The following is a 23,318-nucleotide window of genomic DNA, read 5'->3' on the forward strand; positions in this document are numbered from 1 at the left end:
AGGGTTCCACTGGGGTTAAGGATCTGTCCAACTTCGGTCCAATTGGCAGCTGAAAGATCTCAGCATTTGAAGGACTGACTGATGGAGTCAAGGTCTCTTCTCTCAGATTTAGCTAGTTACAGTAATCCAGCTGTGACAGTATAAGTATTTGCATTAGTACAGGAAAGTGGCACTCTTGAAAAAAGAGTCGGATTAGTCTTAGTCTTTTCATATTGTAGAAGGTTTTATTTCTTAAGTTGGATACTGTACTAGAAATTCATATGATAGGGTGGAGTTGAGTATAACTCCAAGGACCTTGAACATCTTGTTGATATCCAATGTGGATCCTGAGGTTAGAATTACAGTGGAAGGAACTGTGTGTACTAGTGCTATCCGATTCAGGGAAAAATTTTTGATTCGCTTCAATTCAGCCTATTGAATTGTTTTTTCAATTCGATTAGATTTTCCTGCCCAATTGGGTGTTTTTTTCAAACATCCTGGTGAATGAAAGATCTCTCTTTAATGGTCTCCAGTTCCAGTGATTTAAGTGAGTTGATGCTGCTGTAATTTTTCACCTTGTTCTCTTAATTTAAGTCCATGCTCTTTTACCTGAGAACTGATAGTGTCACTATCTAAATGTAGCATTGGACTGCCTTTTTGAGGTTAGAGGTCCATTATCACAATGGCTTCCCACAGAGCGTCTAAACTAACTGTTGCAGGCTTAATTATCTCTTCAAATTGATGGCTAATTCTGTGTTTCCCTGAAAATAAGACAGTGTCATATTAATTATGGGTCCAAAAAATGCATTAGGACTTATTTTGGGGGGATGTCTTATTTTTTTCATGTGCAACAACAATCATCTCTCCCTTCCTTTCCTCTACCCCAATTCTTCCTCTTTCCTTCCCCCCCCCCCCCATGTGCAGCATCTTTCTGTCCCTCTCATCCATCCCCTTGTGCAGCAGAACCCCACCAACCCTCTCACTGTGAGACTGACATACCTCTGCTCTGAGGCCTCTCAAAATAGCGGAAGAAAGGCCCCAGCGGTGAAGGCCATGAAGCATCCATTCAGAGTGTTGCCACCGCTGCTGCTTTAGGAGGCCTTGGAGCACAGGTATGTCAGGTCTTACTGGGGTAGGGGTTGCTGAATTGAGTCCGATTTTTTTGGCGAATTGAGCAGGGATGGAGTCAGGGACATTCGGGGGAGGGGGAGGCTTCGGGGGTTGATCTTAACTAGGGCTTATTTTTCTGGTAGGGCTTATATTAGGAGCATCTTTAAAAATCATGCTAGGGCTTATTTTTGGGATAGATCTTATTTTCAGGAAAACAGGGTAGGAGCAGAAATTGAGTTCTTACCAGCTTCTGTGTATGGTGCTAACGAATTGGCTACAGTGAGAGTCTCACCTCCCAACACCTCGGCTCCCACTGCTCCTTTGGGTCTCTCCCTCTCTCCGGGTCTGTAGGAATGCCTTCCCTTCCACATAGCTTTCTCTCCTGGGCTGAAGAGGAGCCTGAAATTCGATCGGGCTAAGGGAAGCTCAATCCATACTGAGGTTCGCTAGAGATTCTGGCGTTCCTCCCGAAGCTGGCCGAGTCCCTCTCTGATGACTTTTTGTCCCTGCTTGATCTCTGGAGCCAATTCTGTTTTTGCAGCTTTGGCTGCTCAGGACATTTTCTCTGCGCTCAATGGGGAAGAGGAAGGGCGCTACACGGCTTAAACCCTCTGGCGCGAGCCAGGTTGTTGGTGAATGGCACCTTGCTGGATAGTTTTCTTCTAGAAAGGGACACTCGTCAAGGCTGTCCTCTTTCGCCGTTGTTATTTTTGCTTGCTATGGAACCTCTAGCTATCAAAATTTGGCAGGTGGGGACTCGGCACCTAATGCAAAATCAGCCTTTTCGCAGACAATATACTTTTGTATCTCGACCAAGTGCAAGTGCATTTAGCTGTGGCATTGGATTTGGTGGGGGCATTTGGGAACATTTTGGGGTTGCAGATCAATTGCAGTAAATCCAAATTATTGCTCCTGGCTGGGGGACCGCCAGAACTTTGGCATGCGCAGCTACCTATTCTCCCAACCTGGAAACCTATGAGATACTTGGGCATTTTCCTAAGCACCAATCCTGCAGTCATCTATAATGTCAATATAGTACAAAATTTGGAGAAGATTGAAAAATTATGCTCTGCGTGGCAGAACTTGCCGATCTCATTGTTGGGCAAAGTAGCACTGCTTAAAATGATCATGCTCCCTAAACTATTATATCCTCTGCAAACCATCCCATTGTGGCTGCTACGCAGAGATGAACAACGATTTAAGACCATAATCACTCATTTTCTTTGGAAAGCGAAGGCTCCCCTTATTAGTCTGGCCAAATTGATGAGCGAACAGTCTCAATGTTCCTGACCTTCGCCTCTACAATGTGGCGGCCTTGATGCGGTGGATCCATGAGGGGTTCACAGGTAGGGCTCATTTTTTCCCTCCGGGATGGCTTGACAACTGGAGTTCTTTCAAATTTCTTAATATGTTGAATGCTCAAGAGGGCCGGGCACTTAAATATAAGGACAAATTTCAGTTTATTGCGCCTTTCCGAAAGGCTTGGCACTGGTGGAGGTGCAGGCAGGGCCTTAGCCCAGACTTCTCTTCTTTTCTATTTTTTGAAGGTAACTTTAATTTTTTACCGGGATGGGACAGATCTGTGTTCCGAGAGTGGGCGGATAGAGGGTGCACAATGTTACTGCATGTTTTACAGTTGTCGCTTGGCACATTCCCATCCTTTTCTCAGGTCCGGGAGCGTTGGGGACTGCTGCCTCGTCATGGGTTCTCCTATCTTCAGGCCTGCCACTATTGGAGCACTAGGAGAGCATGCCCTGTTGATTTAGGCGGGAGTGGGACTTTGGACTTTGCCTTTGCTAAGACCCCCAACTTCTCTCAATTCTTTATCTCATTGGTATAAACTCCTTAAGAGGGTACCCAGGTGCTCCCATCTTTTCCAACTTCGGGAGATTTGGCAGTTAGAACTTGGCTTGGATATAATAATAATAATCAGTTTATATACCGCAAGGCCATAAAGTTCTATGCAGTTTACAATAGTTTAAAAAAACAATAAAAGAAGTTGAATAGAACTAAAAAAGTTAAAAGCCAATAATTACAGGCACTAAAATGATCAAAATAGTGCATAATAAAATTTTTACGAATTAGCTGCCTAAATACTTCGAAAACAGATATGTTTTTAGATGTCTCCTAAATTCCCCATAAATGTCAGTAAGCAGAAGCAATTATTCTAAATCCTTACCCCATAACGCTGCTTGATATGAAAAAAGATTTTGATGATGTTTTTTTAAGTTTACATCCTCTAACAGGCGGAAAAACAAAATTCAGATGTGAGTTTCTCTTATGTCTGTTGGTTGCAAAAGAGAAAAGCTCAATTATATATTTGGGAGCTAAACCAAACGAAGCCTTAAAACAGAAGCAACCAAAGTTAAACTTCACCCGCACCTCCATTGGCAGCCAATGCAGTACTCGATAGGAGGGTGTTACGTGATCATATTTCTTCAACCTAAAAATAAGCCTGACCGCCGCATTTATACTATTCGCAATCGTTGCATATTCTTCTGGGAAATTGCCAAATAGGCCATATTGCAATAATCAAGCTGGCTTAGTATAAGAGACTGTACCAAAACTCTAAATGATGAAACATCAAATACGCCCTAACGGACCAAAGCTTCCAAAGAATAAAGAAACCCTTTCTGACCAAAGAGTCCACCTGATTCTTCATAGTCAAGTCCTGGTCCAGTATTATTCCCAAAACCTTAATGGTAGATTGAATAGGATAGCTGAATTTATTTATACGCAATGATATTTTAGTATCAAATGGGCGCAGTGAATCTACAAAAAACTTCATTTTTTCTGAGTTAAGCTTCAGTCTAAATTCAGTCATCCATTGCTCCATTAGACCTAATACTTCTGTTGCTTTAGGAATAACTTTAAAAAAAGAAATAGCAAATGGAATAATGATCGTAAAATCATCTGCATAACTAAACAGCTTTATACCCAGCTGGACAATTGCGCATCTAATGATGACATATAAACGTTAAAGAGCAATAGGGACAATGGTGAACCTTGCGGAATGCCAGATGAATTATTCCAAATACCTGAAAGATCATTATTGAAACGAACTTGATAGTGTGAGACATGAGAAAGCCCCGAAACTATTCTAACACCTCTCCTCTAATACCAATAGCATCCAGATGTTGAAGGGTGAAGATCCAAGACGTGCTGAGAAGTACGCACCGTGCCGCTCTGCTTTTCTGCTTGTTTTTTCTTTTTCGGAGGTTTTTGCAGCTTGATTTCTTCTTCTGTGCTGAAGAGGAGAGACAGGAGCGCTACTGGCATTGAAGATCCACTGTGGCGGATGCAAGGGGTTACAACCCAGCCATCTAATGTTAGCCCGCTGAGGGCACCGGGAATGGGCAAGACTGGAGATGTACCTCTTGGGCTGGATACCACCTTCAGTCCAGATGACCGAGCACTACCCCTGCAGCCCTAGATCACCAGTTCTCCAAGGGACGAGGCAACCCCGGAGTTGGGGCGGTCCTTTCCCCTGAGGCAGCTCATATCACTATGGAGAGCATGGAGGCAGAGCTCCCAGTCCAGGGAGTTTCTGCTGAAGAATCAAGGGCTTGTTCAACAACCGGAGGAGGAACATACCAGACAGGGCAAAACCAGGGAAATTCCTCAGAGGGTAAGAATTTCTACACTCAACAAAAGTTTCCTATTTGGGAGAAGCCCGCTCAGGTAACTCTTGAATCCCTTTGGGATTTAATGGCTAATTTTGCTAAAACTATTAGCCCCAAATTCCAATACATAGAGAATAAATTGATTCAACATACTAAAGAGCTCAAGGACTTAAAAGAAGATCTGATTGTTTCAAAAACATCTATTCAAAGGCTTGATCAAGATTTATTAGGGTCTAAACAATTACAAGAGGCCCTAATCAAGGACAATGTAAATCTTAGAAGGAAATTAGAAATGCTTGAGAATAACTCACGAAATAATAACCTGAGACTTATTAATTTTCCTAGACTGTCAATGGTAACCCCTAGGCAAATGCTTAGGAGATACCTGGTAGAAATTCTATAATTTCTGGAAGAAACATTGCCTCCATTTTCTCAAGTGTACTATTAGCCGAATAAACATAGGCCTCAATCAGTGAAAAAATCTGACCAAGCAATGTTGAATGTATCGGAAATTTTGGAAACATCTGATAAGGATATGGTAACACCCTCCACATTGATATTGACTATAGTTCTTTCAATTGAAAAAATTTGGTTATTGAGGCTTTTCTTTAAAAATAAACAGAAAGATTTTCTTGGACTTAAAATTCAAATGTTTCCTGATTTCTCCAGAGAAACTCAAAAACGCCGTCGAGAGTTTCTTCTTTTGAGACCAGGGGTTACTTTGTTGGGGTCAACATTTTACTTGAGATACCTTGCAAGTGTATTATTTGCCATCGCTCAGTTAAATATGTCTTTTTTGAACCTCAACAGCTAACCGCTTTCTTGGCTTTGTCCCGAATAGATGGCAGAACATCAATTGCTCTATAGTTTAAAGAAGTTACTCCTACCTCAGCATTATGTATAGCATATTCCTATTGATTTAATTTGTTCCTCTTTTTTTCTTGCTTATTTGTAATCTTGGATCCAAATTGGAGTACTTGAGTTAGTTAAAATTATTATTTCATTTTTTTTCTTATTTTCATGTATTAAGGAATATCAAGGTGTAAAATGTTTTATACTTTGAGAAAACAATATTCTGTCTAATCAACTATCTGTACAAGTGTATACTTGATATGTAACTTGAAAATTTATAAAGAAAAAAAACACCAATAGCATCCAAACACTGCAGCAATTTCCCATGGTCCACTAAATCAAATGCATAACTCATATCAAATTGCATGATCAAGGCATTAAGATCTTTACTAAACAAAGAACGTAAATTGTCAAAAATAGCGGCAATTACTGTCTCGGTACTAAATAAAGGTCTAAAACCAGATTGAGATTCATGCAAGAGAGAAAATTGATCAAGATATTCCATTAGTTAAGAATGGATTAATCCTCCCATAATTTTTACAAAAAATGGAATGGATGCTACTGGTCTATAATTAGTGATTAATGCTAATGATTCTTTGGGGGGGGGTTGGGATTGGAGTTATTATAATATGACCATTATTAGTGAGGAATTTTCCATTCTTTAAATTATCAATCAGATAATTCAACAAATTCAGTTTAAAATCTAATGGAGCTGATTTCATAATTTCCAGTGGACAAGAATCCAAAACACATATCTCAGAGGCTCGAGGACTTATTTACCACCCTTTATGACTTTGTGAAATCCGCTGATCTCCAGGAAACTCAATTTAAGCTTTTACACAGATACTATATCACTAGGCAGAGGGAGCTCAGATGGGTATTTGGGAACATGACACATGTATCAAGTGTAAATGTCAGCCTGGTACCTATGTGCATTCCTTCTTGGTGTGTACAGCTCTGCACGTTTGGAGGGGAGTCTTGCAGACATTGGATATTGTTCTAGGTTGGGAGGTGGAATGGGATTATGGTACTCTACTCTTGGGGACTCAGGGCCCTCTGATGGTACAGGGGTTTTCTGCACCCCAACAGCGCTTTCTGTATAACTCCATAGTACTGCTCAAGAAAGTCATCCTGACCCACTGGATTTCGGACAAAACGCCATCTATCCAGCAATGGGAGGTGCGCATGCAGGAGTTGGCAGGCTTTGAGATTCAGGTATATGGGGCCTCACTGCACCCTGACAGAAAAAGCTATGTTGCTCTTTGGACCCATTTTCTTACTTGCCACTAGGTAACTGGAGGGAGTCATGACCTTGCCTCATGACCTGCCACTGCACTTGTTGGAGTCGAGCTTTGGGAAGGGAGGGACCAATAGGGGGGGTTGGATGAGGAGTTTGGGAAGTATGACTGGGTTGTTTGAATGTTAGCTATGCCCGTATCAGAGGGACGGTGGAGTGTGGGGGCTAGCATGTTGTGGTGCTGGCCCCCGGTCAACGCTCAGTAACGACCGACCTCGACGTGCCTCCAGAAGAAGTTGGAGGTCCTGCTGGTACTTATCAGTAGAATAAAGGAAAAAAAACAGTTTGTCAGGAACAATAAAGTTTTACCAAACTTGAGTCTCACTTTATTGCTTAAGTAGCACTTTGCCAGAGTTAAGTCTTTGAACTCCAAAAGGAAACATGAACATAAAATCCGGGCTTCTAAAACATAGCCCACACCTTCCTTGCAGGTACAAACAGGTAAGTGATCAAATAGTTCATAGCAGCACTGCCCTATCAATCCCACAGTCTAAGAAGGGCAAAAATAAGGCTACCAAAACTTGTCAGTTTTATCAGAGTCATTCAAGGTGTTGCTTAAACCCTTGTAGAATGTGTTGTCCAGGCCTGGCTTGTAACAGGCCTTGCCCAACCAACCTAACAGGTGGGTGGGGGAAGGGAGTAGCTGAATCCACTTTAAATACATTTGCCACAATTGGCCCCACAATCCCACCCTGAGGATCTTGCGTGGATTCTCCCCACTACCTTCACACCTTCAGCAATCAAGTCCCAAGCAAACAGCAACAAAAAAGGCAAAAAGTAAAAATGCCAAGGAAAAAAACCACACTACATTCAATGTCCAAAAATCAGGCACCTCTGCAGCGGTGAGCCTAGCATAGCTCACTTGGTCCCAGACTTGTGCTTCCAGACAGTTCAAAAAGAAAACTTCAAGATTCAAAGCATACAAAAAAGGTCAAGCAATTTCACTTAGCTTTCATCCATGAATATTTCTTCCGGTTCCATGGCAGTGTCCATAAACTCCATGGCATCCGGGCTAGCTGTCTGGCTGGCTTCAGGGACAGGAGCTACATCCAACATTTCAATGTCCTGGCTTTGTGTAGACTCAGGAGCGTAGTCCCGCGAGCCTCCTTCCTGGGCTGGCCCAGGGTAGACTGCCTTAGCCTTTCTCAGTTCAGCTTCTAAAGCATTCAGCTGACCACGCCCTGACCTGAAAGGGGGAACGGCTGCTTGTTGTCTCTGCTGGGTTTTCCTTTGAGCTTTAATTAGACCCAGCAGCTGTGCATTACCTGAGCTTTGAGCCTGCTTCTTAGGCTGTCCTTTTTTGTAAGGCACCTCCTGCTGCTCCAGGCTGTTCTCCCACTCATCTTTCCCTCCCCAGGGTTCTGTAACATGACAGTTCAATTGGAACTCAGACCCTATCTGGCTGTCTGAGCTTAACCTGTCACACTGGTTAGCCCTTTTCAGGGTAAGGCTAGGGTTATGAGGAGCTTTATCTGGAACAAACTTAGCTTTCAGGCTAGGGTTGTGACAATGTTAGACTGTGATTATATTTCAAAAAGTTGGTGAATGGAGAGTGGCGCATCACTTCTTGCTTGTATTTTACTGATTATTGTGAATTCCCTGTATGCGTTCTCTTTACCACTTTTCAATAAAAAGATTTAAAAAAAAAAAAAAAAAAGAAACCACCTCTCAGACCTCCTCCTGTAGTCTGGGATCTTAATGTAGTTCTTTCCAGGTTGATGAAGCCACCATTTGAACCAATGGCCTCAGCACATCTCAAGTTTCTTACCTAGAAAGTTGTTTTTCTTATCTCACTCACTTCTGCCAGGAGAGTCACTGAGTTACAAGCGTTGGTGGCAGATCAACCCTTCACAGTTTTTCACCATGATAAAGTGGTTCTACGCACACATCCAAAAGTTGTCACAGAGTTTCATCTCAATCAGTCGAATGACTTTTTTCCCAGTTTTTTTCCCTAAGCCTCATTCTCATGCTGGAGAAATGGCGCTGCATTCTCTGGACTGTAAACGTGCTTTGGCCTATTACATCGACAAGACAAAGCCACATAGAACATCTCGCCAACTTTTCGTCTCATTTGATCCTAACGAGTTGGGGCATACTGTTTCCAAGAGAACGATTTCCAACTGGGTAGCTACCTGTATATCGTTCTGTTATGCTCAGACTGGACTTCACCTGGAAAGTCGTGTCACAGATCACAAAGTATGAGCTATGGGAGCTTCTGTAGCTTTCCTTAGATCTACTTCTATTGAGGAAATCTGTAAAGCTGCCACCTGGACCTCAGTTCATACATTCACCTCGCATTATTGTCTGGAGTCTTTTTCCAGACAGGATGGGCACTTCAGCCAGTCAGTCTTACAAAATTTATTCTCTTGAATGCCAACTCTCCCACCATCCCATTCTAGTTAGCTTGGAGGTCACCCATGTGTAAGAATATGCTACCTGCTTGTCCTTGGATAAAGCATAGTTACTTACCGTAACAGGTGTTATCCAGGGACAACAGGCAGATATTCTTACAACCCTCCCACCTCCCCTGGTTGGCTTCTTAGCTGGCTTATCTTAACTGAGGGACCGCGCACCTACGTGCATGCGCAGTGCAGGCTGATCGCAAACTTTCTAAAACTTAGGGCTCCTTTTACTAAGCTGCAATAGCAGTTTTGGCGCGTGCGCTGAAATGCTGCACGTGCTAGCCCTTAACGCCAGCATTGAGCTGGCGTTAGTTCTAGCCACGTAGCATGCGCTAAAATCCTGCATGCGCTAAAAACGCTATCACAGCTTAGTTAAAGGAGTCCTTAAAGTTGCGATTCACTTTTCAAGTGTCTGTGCCGGGGCTCCGTTGGCAATGTCACCCATGTGTGAGAATATCTGCCTGCTTTCCCTGGATAACACCTGTTACGGTAAGTAACTCTGCTTTTTCTGGGCATCATCTCTCTATTCTTTTCTGCCCAGAGACCAGGCCCCCCTTGTATGCCTTCCTTGCTCTCTTCTGTTGTTAGCATCTCTCCCTCCCTGAGTCCACTATCCCTCGTCCACCAATTCATTCACTCTGCCCCCTTCTCCACTGCCCTCACCACAGTCCAGCAGCATCTCTCCATCTCCCTCCCTCCAGGTTCAGTAGCAGCTCTCCCTTTATTTTCCTTTGTCCAGCAGCTTCCTAGCCTCCAACAGTGGCTTCCTCCTCTCCCCTCCCCTCCCAGCAGCATCTCTCCTTCTCCCTCCCTCCCTCCAGGTCCAGTAGCAGCTCTCCCTTTATTTTCCTTTGTCCAGCAGCTTCCTAGCTTCCAACAGTGGCTTCCTCCTCTCCCCTCCCAGCAGCATCTCTCCTCCCTCCCTCCAGGTCCAGTAGCAGCTCTCCCTTTATTTTCCTTTGTCCAGCAGCTTCCCAGCCTCCAACAGTGGCTTCCTCCCCTTTCCTCCCAGCAGCTCTCAGTACTTGCCTGCAGCTCTGACTTTTTGCTTCCCAGACTCCAACAGTGGCTTCCTCTCCTCCCAGCAGCTCTCAGTACTTGCCTGCAGCAGTGCCAGTAGTATCAGTACAGCGATTCACTTAGGCAGCCTTGGGTCCTTTGATGGATCGCGCCTGCCTCTGAGGAAAGAGGAAGTTGCATCATCAGAGGCGGGCCTCAACTCAGCAAAAGTCCCAAGGTTGCTTAAGTGAATCACTGCACTGGCGCTGCTGCAGGTAAATACTGAGAGCTGCGGGGAGGGAGGAAACCACTGTTGAAGGCTGGGAAGCAAAACGTCGGAGTTCATTGGGCCCCCCTGATTTCACCAGACCAGCAGAAAATTTTTGCAGACCGGCAGTTGAAAAACACTGATCTAGAAAGCTATTCAAGGGCTTAATGGTATTGAACAGACGCAAAAAGATATTAAAGAGCTTAGAAGAAATGTAGTAACATTAATTAAGGATAATTCAGATAATTTTACATCAGAAAATTGGCCAAATTGAGAATTATAATAGAAGACTTAACCTCCGTGTTTTGAACTTTCCTGAGCCTCTGGGTTTGTCTCCTTTCAATCTCTTCAAAAAGTATCTTATTGAAATATTGAAATTTTCCCCTTCAGCTATTTTTTACCAGTTCCCACTAGACCTTTGGAGGACCCCCAGACTACTGGAGTTCGAGCTCAGGAGGGGCATGAAAATGTACAGGATATGTCAATAATATTGGAAGATTCACTATCTGAAGTAATTGCACAACATTTTTAGTATCTTTTGTTTTCGAGCAGAACCTTAATGCAGTTATGAAGTTATATTTTCAAAATTCTCATGTTTTATTCTGTGGTCAAAAAATATGGATTTATTGAGAGGCGACTAAAAGTACACAAAATAAAAGAAAGAAGTTCTTAGTATTGAGGGAGAAAATTTGTGCTTGGAGTCTCATTCTTGTTGGCATATCCATTTAAATGTATAATAAGATATCTAGGTATAAAAGTATATCTTCTTTGAGCCAGTACATCTGAGAGCCTTCATTAATATTAAGAAAATCTGAGTTGTTCCATCAGGAAATGTATAATTTGGTAGAGATTGGTAGAAGAATTCAGTTGAATACCTATTCCTGGATTATTACTGTTTAATGACTTCTTGGTTTTTTTCTTTCACTCTCCATCTTTATTTCCCCTTATTGTGGTCTAAGGAAGAGAATATATTTTCTTTGTTAATGGATTTCCAAATTTAATAATACTCTCTGTATTTCTTAAACAAGTACTTTTGTGCTTACATAAAGTTTCAAAATTATAAATAAAAAGAAAAATAGGGATCAAGATCTGTTGATGGATGAACAACATTGAAAACATTAGAGAACAGACAAGTTGACAAACGTTTCATCAGGGTATAGAGCTTTCTTAAATCAGGATGCTCCAAACCTATTAAATTAGAATAATTGGTTTGTTTAGTTAATTTTCCCCCTCTTTTATGAAACCGCGTTAGCATTTTTTACCACAGCCATAGCAGTAGAAGTTCCAATGCTCATAGAATTCCTATGAGCATCAGAACTATTACCACAGTGGCCAGTATTAAAAATGCTAACACGGTTTGAAAAAAAAGGGGGGGTTATCTGATATTTATGTTGTGAGAACAGTACTTTGTTTTTTTGTTTTTTAATTCTTTATTCATTTTATAATTCACAACAAGTGTACAGTAAATATCAAACAATTAGAATAAAAAGATATAACCCCCACCCCCTCCCACTTCCATATACAACAAAAAATATACCACATGAATATAATATCTTATAATTTTGTACTTTCTTTTGAATAAGTTCATCATCTGATCTGCTTTACTGTAATCTTTTTCCATTTATTGCAGTACTGCCAAATATGTCGAAAAGGAGATAATGAGGAACTGCTGCTACTTTGTGATGGCTGTGACAAAGGTTGTCATACTTACTGCCATAGGCCCAAGATCACAATAATACCAGAGGGTGATTGGTTTTGCCCTGCCTGCATTGCAAAGGTAATAGTGAACTTAGGGGAAGATTCTCAAAACTTTAACGTGGTCGCTAAACTGGTTCCAGCTGGTTTAACATTCATGTATTTTAGCAGCGGATTATCAAAATGGCTTACCGTGGTCTTTCCTGAGCTTCTTAGCAATCTCCGACTCTGCCATGCAAATGTATTACAATGAGATCATTAATATTTAAACGAGCACACCGGGTGATTCTCTATTATCGCCAAGTGATTCCCTAACCTGGCTGTCCTACATTTGCGAACAAAGTTTTCTGGATGGTCTGATCTGTCCTAGCCTTTTTGACTCTACAAAATGGCAGGCCTTCCCCGCCCTGCTGCATTGTGGGATGTGCTGGGGAGGGGCCTAAGGCTCTGATTAACCCTAGTTGCTTAAAGCCCCTCCTATAGGAAGGCCCACCATTTTGTAGAGGCGGGCCTGCTGGCTGAACGTAGAGGACATCCCTCCTGCCGTCCTTCATAAACAAGATAAGGGGGAGTGGGGGCAGGCATCAGAGGCATGGGGCAGAAGGGAGTAGGCAGACCTCCCACTGCTGGGGGGGAGGGAGTGGGCATCTCTCCCACTGCTGAGGGGTGTTGGGGAGGTTGCTTGGCAGCGGGAGGGAGTGGACATCCCTCCTGATGCCTGGGGGGTGTCAGGGGAGGTTGCTTTATGGCAGTGGCAGGAGGGAGTGGGCAACCCTCCCGCTGCTGGGGGGGGTTCTTGATGTTGCCGATGGGAGGGAGTGGACTTTCCTCCTGCTGATCTTCAATTTGGGGTCTTTTTAAATTTTTTATTCTGTGCATGTGCCAATCACTATCACCAGCGATCGAGACATGCAGATTTAGTGATCCTCCCCAACTCTCTGGCAACCTCATTTGCATGCACATTTTTTTAAAGAATGACTCGCCTTTTGAATACAGTAGTAGCCGCAATAGCAGCCTGTCAGATTTTACCAACGTTTGAGAATCTTCACCTTAGAGCAGGGGTAGGGAACTCCGGTCCTCGAGAGCCGAATTCCAGTCGGATTTTCAGGATTTCCCCAATGAATATGCATTGAAAGCAGTGCATGCAAATAGATCTCATGCATATTCATTGGGGAAATCCTGAAAACCCGACTGTAATACGGCTCTCGAGGACCGGAGTTCCCTACCCCTGCCTTAGAGCAATACTGAACTCATTGACTTTATGGAAAAATTTTTATAGGAGGTAATTTTATAAAGACATGAGCATTTGAATGTTATAAAATTGACTGAGGTATACATGCATAAAATTAGGCAAAGAGAAATCATTGCAGCTACTTTTATATGATAAATATGTAGATATTCCCAGAGGTGGAGAATTGATGGAGCAGGGGTGGGATTGGGATATTCACATATTATGTACAATACCATATTATATGCATATGCAGCAGTTCATATGGGCACAAACTGTACATGCACTTAATTATACAAGCCTGAGAGTAGGTATAAATATACAGTATGGGGCTCATCATTGAAACTTAAATACATCTAAAAACCCGCCCAAGTCGGCACTTGGACAATCTAAAAGACAAGTCGTCCAAGTGCTGATAATCGAAACAGCTTTTTGGATGTATCCAGGGACATTTTAGACCTCTGAATCCCACTGTGTGCCCAGAGCTGAAAGGGGTATTTTTGGAGGAGAGGGTAGGGCGGGTGTAAGCCGACCTAGACTTAGTCATCCTGCAGAGATAATGAAAGGTGACGAGATTGCTTAGGCGAAACTTATATGTTGTGAGTTAGATGTAAAGACAGGTATAAGTGCCCAAAAGGTATTGAAAGTGACCAGACACTGCAGAGACAAAGTAAAGACCCACACACACTCCCCCCGTGTTCACTGATCCCATTGCATCCCCACAAAGTTAGAATAAAAATGTACATACCTGCTTCTGGAATATCAGCACCTAGCATAGGAAAGCCTAGTAGTGCTGCACAGAGGTGGCTTAAGTAGTTTGAGGGGTGGGCTAATGAATCATAGAGAGGAGGACTCAGACTCATAAGCCACTCTAACCACTACATTCATGGTGGAAAATGTGACCACCAAAAAACCCCCATAAGGGCTATTGGGGTTGTAGACAGGTGGGTATTGTGGGATTTGGGGGTGTTTTGGTGGGGGCTCACCATAACCTATAAGGTAGTTCTGGCGAGATATTTATATGGCACCCTTTTTGTGAATTTCACAGCAGTGTTGCCATGTCTGGGTGGCCAGTCCATTACAATACTGATCCCTCCCACATTCAAAAGGTCTTGTTCTAGGCGTTTGAGACTTGGACAAATTTTTGGTCAAGAATGTGGTATAAAGATAGACACAGCGGCAGTCTGGAAGATCAAATGAATTTGAAAAACAGAATAATTTAGACGTACTTTTCAAGAATGAACATTCTTCCAGTGCTGACTTTGGGTGACTAGTGCCCTAAGTCCAAATTGGACTTAGATGTTTCTTTTGATTATGGCCTTCTATGTGTCTGCTTTCCTTGCGGTAATTTACAAAGTTAAATACAGTAGGCACAACATATGCACTTATGTACCTTAATAGCCTATACACCATGTTATAAAATTACCCTCTAAACTTAAAATATAAAGGCTATACCACTCATGAATTCCACATGAATAAGAGAAGAATTCATTGGAAAATTTTAAATAATATTCACCAAAACAAACCCAAAAATGGTAACAGTCTTATGTAGAAAAGAAAAAAATATTTTACAAAAGAGGAGGGAGAAATGTGCACAGAAAATGAAAATACACGTTATGGGCCTGTCCAAGACAGCAAGAATATAAAGGAGGTCCATGTTTTTAAAAGGATGCTGGGTAAAACATGAGCCAATAAGAAAATAATCTCATTCAGTAATAGACCAATGGTAGAACAAAGTGCAGAATAGCATAGGAAACACAAATAGATGTCAGCATTATTTTTGACACAAACTTTGGTGGGCATTTTTGATATGACGTCTAAAGTCTAAGGCTGCCTCATTGCTCTGCTGGAATGTCTGTTTAGCCAGTCTACTAAAATTATCCCTATGTGATTTACCTGGCAAGGGTGATTTACTAACTGTTAATTTGCTTTAACAGATTTAGCACAAGCTATTTGATGCAGAGCTCATTTTATAAATTGGCCTTATGGAAAATAATGTATGCATTAACATGTACTGTTTGTAAATGCCCCCCTAAATGTTTCCAGAGATTTCTTTACATATTTATTGAATATGGTTTACCGTATTTTCACGTAGATAACGCGCACCCGTGTAAAACGCGCACACGGGTATAGCACGCGAAAAACACAAATTTATGTACAGAAATTTTTATATACCGCACACACCCGTATACCGCGCATGCTGCCCGACTCTCCTTTCGCCCGTCCCGACTCTCCTCTGGCCACCCCGACTCTCCTTTCGCCCGCCCCGACTCTCCTCTCCCCCTTGAAGTCCTGTCCCCACCCTGAAAGCCTGATGCCCCCCCGACGTCCGATTCACCCCCCCCCCGCAGGACCGCTCGCACCCCTACCCCGAAGGACCGCTCGCACGCACCCGCACCCCCACCCTGAAGGACCGCTCACACCCCCACAGCCTCCCGACCCCCCCCCCCCCCATCATGTAGAAGCTCCTACCAATGTCCTGCTGCTTCCTCTTGGCGGTCCCGACTCCCCGACACGATCGGGGCAAGAGGGAGCTCAAGCCCTCTTGCCCCAGCCAACCGCGGCACCCCCGACACGATCGGGGCAAGAGGGAGCTCAAGCCCTCTTGCCCCCCCAACTCCTCGACACGATCGGGGCAAAAGGGAGCTCAAGCCCTCTTGCCCCGCCGACTCCCCAACTCCCCGACAATATCGGGCCAGGAGGGAGCCCAAACCCTCCTGGCCACGGCGAACCCTACCCCCACCCCACACTATATTACGGGCAGGAGGGATCCCAGGCCCTCCTGCCCTCGACGCAAACCCCCCTCCCCCCAACGACCGCCCCCCCCAAGAACCTCTGACCGCCCCCCCAGCCGACCCGCGACCCCCCCTGGCCGACCCCCACGACACCCCCACCCCCCTTCCCTGTACCTTTGTGTAGTTGGCCAGACAGACGGGAGCCAAACCCGCCTGTCCGGCAGGCAGCCAACGACAGAATGAGGCCGGATTGGCCCATCCGTCCCAAAGCTCCGCCTACTGGTGGGGCCTAAGGCGCCTGGGCCAATCAGAATAAGCCCGGGAGCTTTAGGTCCCTCCAGGGGGCGGGGCCTTGGGCACATAGTCGGGTTGGGCCCATGTGCCTCAGGCCCCGCCCCCAGGTGGAACCTAAGGCTCCCGGGCCTATTCTGATTGGTCCAGGCGCCTTAGGCCCCACCAGTAGGCGGAGCTTTGGGACGGATGGGCCAATCCGGCCTCATTCCGTCGTTGGCTGCCTGCCGGACAGGCGAGTTTGATTCCCGTCTGTCCGGCCAACTACACAAAGGTACGGGGAAGGGGGGTGGGGGGTTCGGCCAGGGGGGTCGCGGGTCGGCTGGGGGGGCAGTCGGAGGTTCTTGGGGGGGGGCGGTCGTTGTGGGGAGAGGGGTTTGCGTCGAGGGCAGGAGGGCCTGGGATCCCTCCTGCCCGTAATGTAGTGCAGGGTGGGGGTAGGGGGTCGCCGTGGCCAGGAGGGTTTGGGCTCCCTCCTGGCCCGAACAACTAGGAGGGGGTCGCCAGGGCCAGGAGGACTTGGGCTCCCTCCTGGCCCGATATTGTCGGGGAGTTGGGGAGTCGGCGGGGCAAGAGGGCTTGGGCTCCCTTTTGCCACGATCGTGTCGGGGGGGCAAGAGGGCTTGAGCTCCCTCTTGCCCCGATCGTGTCGGGGGTGCAGCGGTTGGCTGGGGCAAGAGGGCTTGAGCTCCCTCTTGCTCCGATCGTGTCGGGGGTGCCGCGGTTGGCTGGGGTGAGAGGGCTTGAGCTCCCTCTTGCCCCGATCGTGTCGGGTGTCGGGACCGCCAAGAGGAAGCAGCAGGACACCGGTAGGAGCTTCTACATGATGGGGGGGGGGTCGGGAGGCTGTGGGGGTGCGAGCGGTCCTTCAGGGTGGGGGTCTGGGTGGGAGTGCGTGCGAGCAGTTCTTCAGGGTGGGGGTGCGGGTGCGTGCGAGCGGTCCTTCGGGGTGGGGGTGCGAGCGGTCCTGCGGGGAGGGGGGAACTGTGTAAAAAAAATTTTGTACAAACGCGCTCACGCGTATAACGTGCAAGGGTATGCGCGGTACGTAAAAACCACGTATAACGCGCGCGTTATATGCAAGAAAATACAGTAATTGCTATACACTGGGCACTGTGCTAGTCATATCTTATAAGAAAAACAGTTATATTCTGTATATATTCTTATATATTCTTTTAAAATAAAACTGTATTTCACCTATATTCCTGTACTGCTATATGTGTTTTAATAACAATTGAGTTCTTTTTTTTTAGGCAAGTGGTCAGACCCTGAAACTGAAAAAAAATTACAACAAAGGGAAAAAAACTAATGAGCAAAAGAAAGGTAGAAAACTGTCTTTCACAGGAGAGACAGAAGATGAGGAATCTGCCAGCAACTATATTAAAAAAGGAGCAAAAGAAAGTAAAAAGAGAAGGACTGATGAAAATATCACTGTTAATTTATTAAAACCAGATAATTCTCCCTCTATTAAGAAACCTAAAATAATCAGGGATGAATCAAAGGAGCTGGCACTCTGCAGGTATGTGTCATTAACAATGTTTTGATTCACTTTTGATGATTACTAATGAAATGAAAGTACAATGTTTTCATCAGTCAGGACTTTAGGAGACATTATTAAAATGTATGCGAGCCTACTAATACATTTTGGAAGGGAGTTTCCCCCTTTGAAAATTTCAGAGCTGGGGCACATTGGGTATTTACATATACTTCGTCTGCCAACACCCCCGCCCCCACCCCAAAATGGTCAGAGTCCGGAAAGTCTATTTGGATGTATATTTGTATCTGTGGAACTTTTTCTGAGTGCAATGCTACTGATTACCTTTTAAAATGCTGCCAATTCCTATTAGCAAGCAACCCTATTAGAAAGAGATTCATATGTGTGTGCATTTTTATTTATCCTAGGACAAGCTAGCAGCATATTCTCACATATGGATGATGTCATCCACAGAGGCCTGGTATGGACAGTGCAAAAGTGTACTATCACTTTAAACTTCTTCAAAAAGTCTCGAGACTGCCTGTACCATGCATGAGCTGGTGCCTTCCCACCTGACATCAGCTCATGGAACACTTAGTTCTCAGTTTTCCATGGAGCTGAAAAGCAGTGTTTTTTAGGATTCTCTGCAGCAGGGTTCCCTGAATGGAAAAATCTTAATAACCAATATAGTCTAGAGTTCTTGTGTTTTCAGGTGGACTTCCTGGGACACCAGGCTGCACAATGGTATAAATTGATATCTGGTTCCAAATTCTTTATTCATTTTTTCATCTTGCATCAAGTATACAATATTACAGCATTTGAAAATGAACATATCACTTGAATTTCTTTCTCCTGTTACCTTAAATACATAAAATTACTCCCTCCCCACCCTGCCCTTCCCACAAATATTTTAATCAAAAATATCATGGAAATATTACATTCTTATCTATTTATTGAACCTTTAATAGAGCTTTATACCGTACCCCCTCCCCCATATTTGTAAAAGTACTTTCAATGGAAAATGGCATCTATTCATTGCAGTAAGTTGTTAATGGCCCCCAGATCTTTTTTAAAATTATTATAATTCCCTTTTTGTATAGCAAGTGTTCTTTCCATTTTATAAATATGACATAAAGAATTCCACCAGAAAGTATAACTGAGTCTACTATAATTCTTCCAATTACTGGTAATAGCTCTATGGCGACTCCTGTCATAATCAATAAAAGTTTATTATTGCTTGATGAAATTTGGCTCTTTGTTCTCATTGCCATACCAAATAGAATTGTATCATATGATAGTGCTACATGGTTTTCTAATAAACAATTAATTTGAGACCAAATTGATTTCCAAAAGGCCATAATACAGGGACAATAAAATATTAAATGATCCAGAGTCCCTGCTTCCAGATTACAATGCCAGCATCTATTAGACTTAGAGCTATCCAACTTTTGTAATTGAACTGGGGTCCAAAATGCTCTATGTAACAATATTACAACATTTGAAAATGAACATATCACTTGAATTTCTTTCTCCTATTACTTTAAATACTTTAGATCATTTATTGTTCTATTGTCCATTCATTTTGGCTTTTTGGAAATCAATTTGGGGGTCAAATAAATTGTTTGTTGGAAAATCCTGTGGCCCTATCCTATGATACTATATTATTTGGAATGTCAATGAGGAAGAAAAGTCAAATTTCTGCAAAGAATAATAAGCTATTACTTATTATGACAGGAGTTGCCATTCAGCAGATTACATTTAATTGGAAAAATTGGAATAGATTAAATTATAGTTTTTGGTGGAATTCATTATGTCATATGTACAAGATGGAAATAATGTTAGCCTTGCAGAAAGGAAATTTTAATAACTTTCAGGAGGTTTGGAGGCCATTAATTGAATATTGTAATGAGTAATTATTAGAATATCATTTTTCCCTAATAGGTATAATTGCAAAGTATGGGGGGGATTTCTGATTTGATATTAAATGATTAGATTATATGATATATGCAACTACATATGAATTAGTAGGGTTGGGAGGGAGGGTTTAAATACTATGATTTAAGTTAAATTGATAGAGAATCAAGTGATATTGTATAAGTTCAAATGTTATTTTATGATACACTTGTTGTAAGATGTAAAATGAATAAATAATTTTTTAAAAAAGGATTCTCTACAGCATGTCGCACTGTAACCTTTTTGTGCCTTCCCAAGTTTATTTTATTCAGTATTTCATTTTTTTAATATTTTTTTCCTCCCTTTTAAATTTCATTAATTTTTCCCTTGTTCAGTTTTTGGGCCTTCAGGCCCCGTGGAGCCTGATTTCAGGCTGAGGATATCGGAAATTTTTCAGGAGATCTTCTACTCGACCCCCTTTGGACCATTGAGTTCTTTGACTTTGCATTGGCGGTTTTCCCTCGATGTCCAAGGCTTCCAAGGGATTCAGGCAGTGCACTCGGAGCAACAGGACCATTTGGGGCATTGACCTGCATAGTTGGTGCTTTCAGTGTCTAGGCTTTGACCACTGGGTGGAATCTTGTTAACACTGCCACCAGTTACAAAAAGATCCCTGAAGGCTGGACATCTCCAACACAAAAAACTCTTCAGTTCGTTGTTGGGAGCATTGAGGATGTCTGCCCCTTCAGACACCGAACCTGCATCAGCATCAGTTTTGTCTTCTTTACTTCCATCAGGGATGCCTAGTAAGAAAGCTAAGAAGCGCAAGCATGCTTCCCCTCCCCGACAAACCTCGGAGTCTTCTCAAGAGTCCACTCCATCGATGCATTCCAAGCATTGATGCCAAGAAACTCACTCTCCTTCCCTGCAAGTAGTGTCCCTAAACAGGCGTGCCTCTTCATTGAGGTCACCAATGCCTAGACACCCTCTGGCACCTACTGTACCGATGACCACCACAGAGGGAGTTGGCTTCTATGCTGTAGATAAAGGCAGCTCATGCCACCATTGGAACACCACCAGTACTGGCCTAGCCTGAGCATCGCTCCTCAAGGGCCTTGAGGACCAGGTAATACACTCCTTAGCGACGCCGATCAACAACTGGAGCATCAAGGCAGTGGAGCTCATCTTCTTATCCGACGTTGGTCTGGCACCATTGATGCTCTAGGAGTGCTTCTAGATGCTCACACCATCGACACAGCCAGCGTTCTTCACATTAATGCTCATCCCAGCACCAGTCATCTAGAAGATCTTCAACACTTCCAAAAGGTATTAAGAACTATGACTCCATTTTATCCTAAATGTGAGGCCAAAAAACATCAAAAGAACAAAACAATTGGCAAAAAACTAATTTAATTTCTGCCCTCAGAAACAAACATGTGCGTGTATACAAATGTCAATTAACTAGTCAAGATCTCAGTACTGGGAAAACTGAAAAATACTTTACAGTTTTTTCCTCGGCCGATGACTCATGGATGACAAGCACTAGGTAAATACCTAAATGAGTCCGCCCCATACATCATTAACCCTGGTTTGTACAGGCGAAGCAAGATGGTGGCGGGTTTAGGGTCAAAGAACACTCTCTCTATCTTTCCTGCTTGATTCTCCCCTTTGCGGCGGTTGTGGATTCAACCTTGGGCTTTACAGATAATAATGCCACATACCAAAAGGAAAGGCTCTGTCTGGCCGATTCCCTCATCATCCGGGCAGTTGAAGATGGAGCATTTTCTGGCCAGCTCATCATCAGTTGCTGGAGAGGGGCTGCCTGCGTTTGCTTCAGAGGAAGGAACCTCCGGAGCTTTTAGGATCCTCCGTCTGCTATGCCCCCACCATGTCCGATGTCAGTATTCCGCGACAGCGTTCTGGCTACTACCAGAGAAGTATTGATGCAGCCACAAGGAGGGGGAGCAGTGTGGGAAAAAAAGGCTGAAAGGAAGGAATTCACTCCCCCACGGTGGTGACTGGAAGGCATCTGGGTATGGAAGGCATCTGAGGTATGCTTCAAAGGCTGGAAGTCGCTGTGACTAAATCTACTACTAAATTTTCTGTGGTGTCAAGTAAAATTGATAACTTAACTTCTTCATTTGAGTCCTTTAAAACTCAAACTACCAGCAAATTTGAACAGACGGATAAAGAAATATCCTCTCTTCAAAACCTCACAGGGAATCTTGTTAGAGATAAACTTTTTGTTCAAAGGAAGATTGAATAAATTGAAAACTTTAATAAAAAATTAAACCTACTTAATTTTCCTAAAACAGCTGGTATTTTACCAGCTGATACGTTTAAAAAATTTCTGGTGGAAGTATTAAAATTCCCACTAGAAGCAATACATCCTATAAACAAAATTTACTATCTTCCTGAAAAAAAGAAGCCAGAGGATTTGCCTGGAAGTGATAAGCTACAACCTATTGATTTGAGTAATCTATCTGAATTTCTGGAAAATCTACCATAGAAATTGAAACTTGTTCCACTCTTCTTGTCTCATTTGTATTTGAACAGGATCTTAATGCAGTGATGCGTAAATTTTTCAGACTTCCACAAGCTCTATTTTTGGGTCAAAAAATCAGGGTTTTCCCAGATGTGACGAAATCCACTCAGGAATGAAGAAAAGTTATGAGACAAGAAGCTAGTCCAGAATATATAAAGCTAGTTTAAAAAGTTTTTGATGATGTTGTATAACCCGTTAAGTATATTACCTGTAACTATACTTATTAATGATCTCCTTATCTTTCTTTGCTTCCTCCTAATATAATTTTGTGGTCTGAGGAAAAGATAATTGTTTTCCTTCTTTTAAGGATATTTCCTTTTTGTTTAAATTTGAATTCTTTTTACGTTATTCTCTGTATTTCTTAAACAAGTGGATGCTTGTGAATTTGTTGAAAACTGATAAATAAATAATGTATTTTTATTTTAAAACCCTGGCTTTTACAAAGCTTCGATAGAGGTTTCTATCATGGGCCAGCAAAGTAAATGATCTGATGCTCACAGAATTCCCGTGAACGTCGGAGCATTTACCTCACCGGTTTCTACCGCGGCTTCGTAAAAGGAGCCCTAATGGCCTCTTTTACAAAGCCGCACAGCAACAGCCCCGAAGCCCTTTAAATCTCTATGGGCTTCGGGGCCGTTAGCACAGCGCAGCCGCTAGTGCGGCTTTGTAAAAGAGGCCGTAAGTCTTGCTAAGTCTTTTACTTGCTTTTTTTGAGTGTCTTATGAAAAATCTTTTAGTATAATTTTACTCACAGTGCTCTTTTTAGTGGAAAGAAATTAAAAATTGCTTATAACACATCCACAAATTGCTCTGTGGAGGAATTAATATCTTGCAAGGGATTCAGATAAGTTCTCAAAAAGTTTTTCAATCGTTCTATTTTTATAATTGCAAGTTATTAAGTACTCCATAGAGCAGTTTGTGGATGAG

At 43.2% G+C, this 23,318-nt stretch overlaps 1 protein-coding gene across 15 annotated transcripts in view; it reads left to right on the plus strand.

Annotated features, from left to right (window-relative positions):
• The window catches only part of BAZ2B (bromodomain adjacent to zinc finger domain 2B), a 535,524-nt gene that overhangs the window by 492,873 nt on the left and 19,333 nt on the right, over positions 1-23,318 (plus strand). For all 15 annotated transcript variants that reach the window (XM_033946167.1, XM_033946164.1, XM_033946160.1 and 12 more), the window contains 2 exons: positions 12,161-12,307; positions 17,733-17,998. In XM_033946167.1, the coding sequence (XP_033802058.1) occupies positions 12,161-12,307; positions 17,733-17,998 (413 nt within the window). The remainder of the gene's footprint in view (positions 1-12,160; positions 12,308-17,732; positions 17,999-23,318) is intronic.

This window comes from Geotrypetes seraphini, chromosome 5, assembly GCF_902459505.1.
Source record: "Geotrypetes seraphini chromosome 5, aGeoSer1.1, whole genome shotgun sequence".
Taxonomy (NCBI): domain Eukaryota; kingdom Metazoa; phylum Chordata; class Amphibia; order Gymnophiona; family Dermophiidae; genus Geotrypetes; species Geotrypetes seraphini.